Source organism: Mesoplodon densirostris, chromosome 3 (genome assembly GCF_025265405.1).
Source record: "Mesoplodon densirostris isolate mMesDen1 chromosome 3, mMesDen1 primary haplotype, whole genome shotgun sequence".
Lineage (NCBI taxonomy): Eukaryota > Metazoa > Chordata > Mammalia > Artiodactyla > Ziphiidae > Mesoplodon > Mesoplodon densirostris.
Genome location: NC_082663.1, coordinates 146202101 through 146212105, shown reverse-complemented (window position 1 = coordinate 146212105; position 10005 = coordinate 146202101). Strand labels below are relative to the sequence as shown.

At 59.7% G+C, this 10005-nt stretch overlaps 1 protein-coding gene and 2 non-coding genes across 4 annotated transcripts; all 3 read left to right on the top strand.

Moving 5' to 3' along the window:
- Positions 1 to 2673: 2673 nt before the first annotated feature.
- Positions 2674 to 9723, top strand: LOC132485703 (suppressor of SWI4 1 homolog). Of its 2 annotated transcripts, XM_060092284.1 has the most exons (13): positions 2674 to 2750; positions 2839 to 3009; positions 3502 to 3603; positions 3795 to 3845; positions 3953 to 4123; positions 4818 to 4894; positions 5135 to 5242; positions 5352 to 5475; positions 5573 to 5651; positions 5771 to 5900; positions 5973 to 6136; positions 6227 to 6313; positions 8618 to 9723. In XM_060092284.1, the coding sequence occupies exons 1-13, from the start codon at positions 2733 to 2735 to the stop codon at positions 9721 to 9723; spliced, it is 2388 nt and encodes a 795-aa protein (XP_059948267.1). In that variant the 5' UTR covers positions 2674 to 2732. The 2 variants fall into 2 exon arrangements, with proteins under 2 accessions (XP_059948267.1, XP_059948269.1); XM_060092286.1 differs by lacking the exons at positions 2674 to 2750; positions 2839 to 3009; positions 3502 to 3603; ... (7 more) ...; positions 5973 to 6136; positions 6227 to 6313 and adding an exon at positions 6950 to 6977.
- LOC132487298 (small nucleolar RNA SNORD105) lies at positions 3647 to 3732 on the top strand. Its single transcript, XR_009531586.1, has one exon. It is a non-coding gene; the product is annotated as a small nucleolar RNA SNORD105 (small nucleolar RNA).
- Positions 4981 to 5057, top strand: LOC132487306 (small nucleolar RNA U105B). The gene has a single exon (XR_009531592.1). It is a non-coding gene; the product is annotated as a small nucleolar RNA U105B (small nucleolar RNA).
- Positions 9724 to 10005: the final 282 nt, after the last annotated feature.

Below are 10005 nucleotides of genomic sequence, written 5' to 3'. Positions count from 1 at the left end.
GAGCAACTTGCCTGTGGTCACACAGCCAAAGAAAGGATCGGCAATGGGATTCGGCCCAGGTAACATGGCTCCAGAACTCACACACATATACCACAACAATCACACACACACCTCTGTGTGTGCACATAACAGTAGAGCACAAAGACACACACGGATACCCAATGAGACATGCAAACCACTGCACAAAGCAGCAAAGATAGACAGATGGAATCTGTGTGTGTGTATGTGTATGTGTGTGTGTCCGTGGATTTTCCCGGCACAGACAATTACAACAACATAACTGGAGGGAATTCCCTGGGGGTCCAGTGGTTAGGACTCAGCGCTTTCACTGCTGGGGCCCAGGTTCGATCCCTAGTCTGGGAACTAAGATCCCACAAGCCGCGTGGTGCAGTCAAAAAAAAAAAAAAAAAAAGACACAACTGGAAATAGCACAGATTTAGGAAGCAACTATGTGTTCACAATGTGGTCACAGGACTTCCCTGGTGGTGCAGTGGTTAAGAATCCGCCTGCCAACGCAGGGGACACGGGCTCGAGCCCTGGTCCAGGAAGATCCCACATGCCACGGAGCAACTAAGCCCGTGCACCACAACTAGTGAGCCTGCGCTCTAGAGCCCTCGAGCCACAGCTACTGATCCCACATGCCACAACTACTGAAGCCCGCACACCTAGAGCCCGTGCTCCACAACAAGAGAAGCCATCACAATGAGAAGCCCGCACACCACAACAAAGAATAGCTCCCACTCGCTGCAACTAGAGAAAGCCTGCGTGCAGCAACAAAGACCCAACGCAGCCAATAATTAATTAATTAATTAATTAAAATAATAATAATTATCATCCGCCTGCCAATGCAGGGGACACGGGTTCGATCCCTGGTCCAGGAAGATCCCACATGCCGTGGAGCAACTAAGCCTGTGTGCCACAACTACTGAGCCTGAGCTCTAGAGCCCGCGAGCCACAGCTACTGAGCCCGTGTGCCACAACTACTAAAGCCCGCGCACCTAGAGCCCGTGCTCTGCAACAAAGAGAAGCCACCACCACGAGAAGCCCGCAAAACGCAACAAAGAGTAGCCCCCACTCGCCGCAACTAGAGAAAGCCTGTGCGCAGCAATGAAGACCCAATGCAGCCAAAAATAAATTAATTAATTTAGAAAACAACAACAAAAACTAAAAACAAAATGCGGTCACACACGCACACACCATGACTTAAAGGAAAATACCCACCCCATGGGCTGAGTGTGTCTGTAAATCTGCATCAGGCACGTACACACCCAGGTACATGTGGTCGCACACTGGCAAGCGCAGAGACACAAACAAGGCACACGGCGAGCGCCTGATACCCGCCCACAGCCCAGCGCAAGTTTCCATTTATCTCTCCCCCACACTCTCACATCCTCACACAGGTCAGGTCCTGCAGGGCCGAAAGCAGACAGAACAAAGTGACTCACGTAGATCCCCCACCAGGCTAGGATCTCCGACTTGTAAGAAGGCCTCCCCGACTAGCAGTCTCCTCCATTTCCTACAGTCCTGAACTCATAACCCGAGTGGCCTCCCGGGCTGAAGGAGGAAATGGTCGTCCCAGATCTGAGAGAGGCTGCCAGGCTGGGCTCCCGGCCTGGGCTGGCGCCCCCCGACGCTGGGCCCCCCCCCAGCTTCCCCCACTGGCAGCAAAGAGAGAAGAAACCTCCTAAGTCAAGGAGAGGGGATGACAGGAGGGAGAGAGAGTCAGAGAGACAGAGAAGGAGAAACGTCTGGGAGATCGGGAGAGAGATGAGAGATGGGGATAGAGATGAGAAGAGAGAAATGGGGATAGGGACAGACAGAGAGAGGAGAAAGATGGAAACTTACAGATGCTGAAGGAGACAATTTTTGGCAAGTTCAAAGCTGGGGAGAGGGAGACAGAGGCAGGGAGAAGACAGGGATGGGGACGGGGAGACAGAAGGGGGCAGAGGAGAAAGAATTGGAGTGGGGAGACAGGAGAGGGGAGGCAAAGGGTGGGGAGACAAACGGGGGAGGGGAGGCAAATGGGGAGGGGAGACAGATGGGGGAAGGAAACAGATGGAACAGGGAGAGAGATGTTGGGGGATCTCTTCCCCCCATCCGAAGGTTCTGGGGAAGAAGCCAGAGGCCTGAGGCCAAGGCTGGGGCTTTGAGCGGAAACTGGGAGGGGGTGAATTATTCACGAAACTCCCGCCTTGCTCTGAATTTCCAGAAGCTGATGTGGAATTTCCATCCCTCAGCCCGTCCGCAGACAGGGCCCCCGCGGGGGACAGCTGGTCCTCAAGACCTGGGGCCCAAATGAGTAACTGCCAAGGTGCTATCCCCTTTTCGGGCCCCCAAGTGCCTGGCGCCAGTGTGCCAAGTACTGTGCATATATCATCTCTCTTAATTCGCGAGTCAGAGAGGAAATGATGATCATCCTCACTTTGGGATACTTTAGGAGCCTTGGAGTGGAGAACGTGTGCCTCAAAATCGCACAGCTGGTGGAAATGGCCGAGGTGGGATTCGAACCCATGGCTCATTTCGAACCGTGCCCCCTCCCTGGTTTCCACAGAAACAGGCACCAGGTGTCTCCATAGCAACCCCTCCGAGTTTTCCCGCGACCTGGTGCGCATGCCCATGTGGTGACGTCTCCACGCAGCGGCGCCTCACGTAGTCGCCTCGCCGGCGCCGGAAGTGAGCTGTGCGGCGCCGGAAGCAGCCGGCAGAAGAGGCCTCGAGGAAGAGACGGGGGCATGGGACAGTCGGGGCGGGTGAGGCGCGGTGGCCGGGAAGGCGGGCAGCGCGGGCGGGGTCCTGGCGGTGGCCGCAGTGCTCACCTCTCGCCTCTCGCTCCCGCAGTCCCGGCACCAGAAGCGGGCGCGCGCCCAGGCGCACCTCCGCAACCTCGAGGCCTATGCCGCACAGCCGCACTCTTTCGTGTTCGCTCGGGGCCGCGCGGGTCGCAGCGTCCGACAGCTCAGCCTGGACTTGCGGCGGGTCATGGAGCCGCTCACCGCCACCCGCCTGCAGGTCTGCATCGCCCAGCCCACCTCCACCTGCCGTGGGCCCCGTCTTCTGCGGGGGTGGCTCCATCCTCGAAACCGCTCAAGGCCTCAGTCTCCCTGGCTGGAGAAAGGAACCCTTGTGGGGACCATCGTGGCTGCCTCTCAGGGCTTTGAGTGGCAGCAGCGAGGGCGAGCAGATAAACCGCACCCAGCTTGGCTGGGTGTCTAGGGTTGGTGGTTAAGAGGGGACTCACTCTGGAATCAGCAAAGCTGCCTTCTCTCAAAGGCCTCGATCAAGTTACTTAACCTGTCTGGGCCTCAGTTGGCTGTCTAGGGACAGAGGCGGTGCTCAGATTCAAGTCTGACTGGCTCTAGAGGCCAAGAGCATTCCATTCTTCTCTCCTCCCTCCTTCTTCCGAGGATTAAATGCAAGAAAGGGCATAACAGCTTAAGCGTATAGGCTTTGTTCAATAAGGGGATATCAGTGATCATTCTTTTTTCTTTTTGTCGTTTCCAGATTCGAAAGAAAAACTCTCTGAAAGATTGTGTGGCAGTGGCTGGGCCCCTTGGGGTCACACACTTCCTGATCTTGAGCAAAACGGAGACCAGTGTCTACTTTGTGAGTGGATGCTCTCACCCCTCACTCCCCCACCCCCCCTCCTCCCCCAGCTCTCATGATGACCCCTTGTGCCTCTGAGCTGCCGTGATTCTGGCTTCAAAGTAAACGCTCTGAAGAGATGGGCAGAGGTTCCCATTCCCCCTGCTCCCTAGTTGGACACCTTGACCTTCAATGATCCTTTTTTTCTGTAGAAGCTAATACGTCTCCCGGGAGGCCCTACCTTAACCTTCCGGATCAACCAGGTAAGGACTAGAGGTGGTATGAGGCCTCCGAGGGGTAGGAGCTGGGTTTGGGGATTGCCCCAGCCACGTGTGCTTGGTGGTCACCCACTCGTCACCCTGTCTTGCAGTACACCTTGGTGCGTGATGTGGTTTCTTCTCTGCGACGTCACCGCATGCACGAGCAGCAGTTTGCCCACCCTCCTCTCCTGGTGCTCAACAGCTTTGGCCCCCACGGCATGCACGTGAAGCTCATGGCCACCATGTTCCAGAACCTGTTCCCCTCCATCAACGTGCACAAGGTGGGCTGGGCCAGGCGTGGTGGCAGGTGGTGGGGCAGGCAACAGTTACCACGCACAGGCCCTTGGGTTGATTGCTCAGTCGTCACCTCCTAGCACTGAGGCTGAGAGCTCCGGGTTCTGAGGTCGAATCCCACTCATAACGTTCTGTGACACTGGGCAAGAGACTTCCCCCATGAGCTGCCATCCCATCTGGCAGGTGGAAAACAATGCCCATAGTGCTTTATTTCCTAAATGTGCGTTGAGTGCTGGTCTAAGTAGAGTAGCGTGTGTTGTGGCTCCATTTTACAGAGGGGGAAACTGAGGCTGACAGAGGTGAAGTCACTAGTCTCAGGTCAGAGACGAGGAACAAGAAGGCAGGACCAGATTTTTAAAATCTGTCTGGCTGCAGAGCCCCTGCTTCTAATCCGTGGCACCAGTGGATCTCAAGTTAGCCTTGTTAGATGCCAGTCACCAGGAAGTCCAGTGTCGACTGCCTCAGTGGGCCTCAGAACCAGGATTTCTAGCCAACATCCAGGTAGCCCATGGACGCCAGTTGCAGCCCCATCCATCCCTGCAGTGCTGTCAGCACTCTGTGCCCTTTTACTGTGAGGTTTCAGGAGTGCAGCCATAGCCAGGGCTTGGCATGGGCTCCAGCACACAGTGGGGCCTGGGTGCAGCTCATGTGGTGCCGTGCCTTCTCTTCTTTCCTTTCCAGGTGAACCTGAACACCATCAAGCGCTGCCTTCTCATCAACTACAACCCTGACTCCCAGGAGCTGGATTTCCGCCATTAGTGAGTCTGGGGTGGAGTGGGGTGGAGTGGGGTGGAGTGGGGTTGGGGGGGGTGGCGTGGGGGGGGTGGCGTGGCGGGTCTGGCCCCACTCTGCGGTTGATGACAGCACTGCTGCTGAGCCTCTGTGATTGCGTCTCAAAGTACACGCTCTGATGGACCGTGGAAAGGGTTGGGGGGGTGGAGCTGACCCGTGACCCCATGGCTCCTGACCTCTGTTCTCCCTCACTCTGACCCCTGCAGTAGCATCAGAGTTGTCCCTGTGGGTGCAAGTCGTGGGATGAAGAAACTTCTTCAGGAGAAGTTCCCCAACATGAGTCGCTTGCAGGACGTCAGTGAGCTGCTGGCCACGTAAGGAGGGCTCAGGGTGGGGGCGGGGGGCCACTGCAGACCAGCGGGCGCCAGAGCTGTCCCAGGAGCCTGGGATCCCCTGCTGAGCCCCGTTGTGTGCCCTGCACAGGGGCGCGGGGCTGTCCGAGAGTGAAGCGGAGCCGGACGGCGAGCACAACATCACGGAGCTGCCCCAGGCTGTGGCGGGGCGCGGCAACATGCGGGCCCAGCAGAGTGCCGTGCGGCTCACCGAGGTGAGGCCCCGCCTGCCCGGGGCAGGCCTGGTGGCTTCCCCCAGTCTCAAGGAGGGACTGACACACCGTCCCCCAACCCCCTCCCCCGTTCCTCCAGATCGGGCCTCGGATGACACTGCAGCTCATCAAGATCCAGGAGGGTGTGGGAGAAGGGAACGTGCTGTTCCACAGTTTTGGTGAGGACGGGGCTGGAGGGGCAGTGGGGTCTGAGGCCTGATCGAAGGTGGGTCTCAAGGTGCTGGGGGGCTCACCTGGATCTTGGTGAAGGCCTCAGTGGCCGTCTCTTCCCATTTAGTGCACAAAACAGAGGAGGAACTGCAGGCCATCCTGGCAGCCAAGGAGGAGAAGCTGCGGCTCAAGGCCCAGAGGCAGGACCAGCAGGCCCAGAACGTTGAACGCAAGCAAGAGCAGCGAGAGGCCCACAGGTGTGTGGTCGCCGGGCGGCTGGGGCGGGGCCTGGGCCCGGGCTGCCACGCTGACCAGTGCTCCTCCTCCAGGAAGAAGAGCCTGGCGGGCATGAAGCGGGCACAGGCGGAGGCTGATGGGGACAGCGATGCAGAGGACCCCGGGGCCCCTGCAGAGGCACAGGGGGTCAGCCAGGAGGAAGAGGAGGATGAGGCCGAGTATTTCCGCCAGGCTGTGGGCGAGGAGCCTGATGAGGGTGAGTGGCAGGCAGGGGTCAGTGTAGCTGGGCACCATGGGCTTGTCTGTCCCTGTGCCCCGGTGGCCCTGACACAGTCTCTTCCCACAGACATGTTCCCAAAGGCAGCCAAGCGGAGGCGGCCTGCCGGGCCCCCAGGCAAGAAGCGACGGGTAAAGGAACGGAAGCCTGACCGAGGCAGTGACCAGAGGCCTCCAAAGGCCAAGGTGGGACCCAGAGGGGCTGCCCGGGACCACAGGCAAGGCCGACCGTGGCCACCTAAGAGAGTAGCCTGAGGCCAAGCCTGGGTGGCAGGTGGAATGCCCCAGATTGGGGCCTGAGAAATGCTGCCCTGGGCTCCCCACCTCCTGGGCCTCCAGGTGCAGCCCTCGGTTTCCTTTCATAAAGGAGAACTGTTTTCCTAACCTCCTCCTCTAATAAACTGATTTCTCATGAGTCTTAGTCTGCGCTTGAAATGGGGGCCCTGGTTTCTGCCCGAAGCCTGGGCCCATTTCCCCGACGCTGGGCAGTGGAAGTGCAGGGCCTTGTTTCACAGGCAAGGGTGACAGGCAGATTTGACCCTGCTTTGGTGCCTTGGGGTCCTGGGCCCCTCCCCCAGCCTACAAAGGGCCCCCGCAAGCAGATGGGCCAGCTCTGGAGGATTGGGTGTCATGAGGAAGGAAATCGGGGGTGGAAGTGAGGCGTGTGCCCAGACCCGCTCTGCAGGCGGAGGGAGGGGCTGCTGGCAAAGGGGAGGGGCCGACAGCGCCGCTGGCGTCTCAGCAAAGGACCGTGGGCAGCACAGCACACGGGCTGCAGGCCCGCAGGCAGGCCATGCGGGCCGTGGCCACCACCACCTCAGGTGAGGAGCCGGCACTGCTGGGCCAGTTGAGCCAGGCACACATCCAGGGCCTTGGGGGTGGAGGCGGCCGGCTCCCGGAAGGCCGAGGGGAGAAGGGTTAAGAAACACGTCTGGACCGACTTCCTCCCAAGGCAGAGGGGTGGGATAGGAAGGCAGAAGTGAGAGTGGGGTAGCTGACTGGGTCAGGGAAGGGGTACGTGCACCTCGCACAGAGCTCCCGGCCAGCCTGCTGGACCAACTGGGAACAGGCCAATTCTCAGGTTGGAAAGCTGAGGCTGAGTGGGGCGTGTGAAGGGTCAACTGCAGAGCTCAGCTTTCGCCCGCACTGCTCAGTCCCAGGTGCTGTTCTGGGCACTGGAAAGCCAGTAGCAGGGCACTGCCCCACCCTCAGGAGGGAACATTCTGGGGATTTTTCTTACAGTGATCAGATGGAGTGACAAGCTGTGGCAAAAAAATGTGCAGGGTAGGGGACCAAGGGTGCAGTCACATTAGGGTGGTCTCAGGTCCTCTCTCAGGACCAGACCAGGAGGAAGTGAGTGGGACAGCCTTAAGGATGCCTGTTGCCCGTGACTCAGCCAGTGCAAAGGCCCTGAGGCAGGCTGTGCCTTAAGGAACAGCCAGGACACTATGGTCACAGGGAGTTGGGAGTGGTACATGAGAGAGCCAGTGGGGTGGGAGGGATAGCTCCTGCAGGGCCTTGTGCGAAAAGGTGAGCGCTGGCTTTTCCTCCATGTGAGGAGGAAGCCGGGGAGGGCTGGGAGGATAGGGATGTGACCTGTCTTAGGTGCCCTTTGGAGGCTGTGAGAGAACAGATGGGTGAGGGCCAGAGCAGGGAGACCCAAGTGCAGCCAACAGGTAGATGGTGGGGGCTGGACTTGGGTGACACTAAGGGGGTGACAGATCGGACTTGGAGTTGTGTAGTTGGTGGGACACTCCCCTGGGCTCTCTCTCCTCCACCTCAGGCCCCGATGGCTCTGGGTGGTCACTGCCAGGTTACATGCATCCCTTTTCTTTACTTTTATTACTTTTTATTTATTTTTTTGGCTGCATTGGGTCTTCATTGCTGTGTGTGGGCTTTCTCTAGTTGCGGCGAGTGGGGGCCACTCTTCGTTGCGGTGCGCGGGCTTCTCGTTGCGGTGGCTTCTCTTGTTGCAGAGCACGGGCTCTAGCCGCGCAGGCTTCAGTAGCTGTGGCTCGCGGGCTCTAGAGCACAGGCTCAGTAGTTGTGGTGCACAGGCTTAGCTGCTCAGCAGCGTGTGGGATCTCCCCGGACCAGGGCTCGAACCTGTGTCCCCTGCATTGGCAGGTGGATTCTTAACCACTGCGCCACCAGGGAAGCCCGCGTCCCTGGTTCTTGCTCCAGCTGGTTCTTGATGGTGCGGGACACAGAGAGAGCCTGAATGAAGGACTCTGTGCCTCTAACCGCTCTGGGCCTCTGGGCCTCTTCGTACAGATGCCCTCTGTACGAAGGAGCTGTGGTTGGCCCCTGCTCCTGGGTGTGGAAAAATACTCGGCGGAAGTATGCCTCGCAAAGGGCTCCTGGCGCACAGTCGGTATGGGTGCCACAGTGTTTCCGACTCTGAAGGCGGCGGGAGCCATGGTCAGGGACAGAGCTGATGCAGCAACGCTCTCTGCCCCAGGTCCCACACACTGCCCAGCCAACTTCTCAGCGGCTGCTGACCACATCCTCAGCAGCTTCCAGGCAGACTTTCTGTGGCCCGTGCTGGTGGCTGTGTTTCTGGTGGCCTTGGCTGGCAACAGCCTGGCCCTGTACCGCTTCTGCACCCAGGAGCATCGCTCTTGGCACCCAGCCGTGATCTTCTCAGCCCAGCTGGCAGTCAGCGACCTGCTCTACGCCCTGACGCTGCCCCCGCTGGCCGCCTACTTCTACCCACCCAAACACTGGAGATACGGGGAGGCTGCCTGCCGCCTGGAGCGCTTCCTCTTCACCTGCAACCTGCTGGGCAGCGTCATCTTCATCACCTGCATCAGCCTCAACCGCTACCTGGGCATTGCCCACCCCTTCTTCACCCACAGCCAACTGCGGCCCAAGCACGCCTGGGCCATCAGCGCTGCTGGCTGGGCACTGGCAGCCCTGCTGGCCGCACCTATGCTCAGCTTCTCCCACCTGAGTGGGCCACAGCAGGAAGGCAAGTGCACTGTGGACAGGCCTGATGCCTGCATCAAGTGCTTGGGGACAGCGGATGACAGCCAGCTTGAGGCCTACAGGGTCTACAGCCTGGCGCTTGTGGCACTGGGCTGCGGCCTGCCACTGCTGCTCAGCCTGGTGGCCTACGGCGGCCTCGGGCAGGCCGTGCAGCAGAGCCACGGCATGACAGCGGCCAACAAGCTGCGCGTGATGGTGCTGGTGGCCAGTGGCATTGCCCTCTACGCTAGTTCCTATGTGCCCTACTATGTCACAGGGGTGCTCAACGTGTATGCCCGGCAGCGCTGGAGAGCCCTCTGCCCAGGCTTTGCAACTGTGGCCCAGGCTAAGGCAGCGCTGGGCTGGAGGACATACGTGGCCCACCAGGTAACACGGGCCCTCGTTCCCCTGGCCATCTGCATACACCCGCTGCTCTACATGGCTGTGGTGCCCAGCCTGGACTGCTGCCGCCGACGCTGCCCTGGCTGCAGGCAGGGGCAGGCCCCAGAGAACACGGAGTGCTCCGGCCAAGCCCTGCCCCTCAATGTCACAGCCACTCCCAAAACCTCGGGGCCCCAGTCCCCTGAGTTCAGCCCGTGACCTGGCCCATCTTCAGCCCCCTCCTCATCACGAGACACCGAGACCCAGCAGCAGAATGGAGGCTGAGAGCACAGCAGGCCCCTGGCTCTGATCCCCCAAGAGGCCCTGAGCCAAAACTTCCTCCCCAAAGAAAGGCCTGTAGTGGGACCAGGGAGCGCCCAAGCCAGAGCAGCAGGAATTGCCACCCGCAGCAGTAACCCCGGGCAGGGCCAGGGAGCAAACCCACAAACGGCGGGGGTGGGGGTTGGGGGGTTGGGGGGGCTGTCCCCGCCCACCACAGTG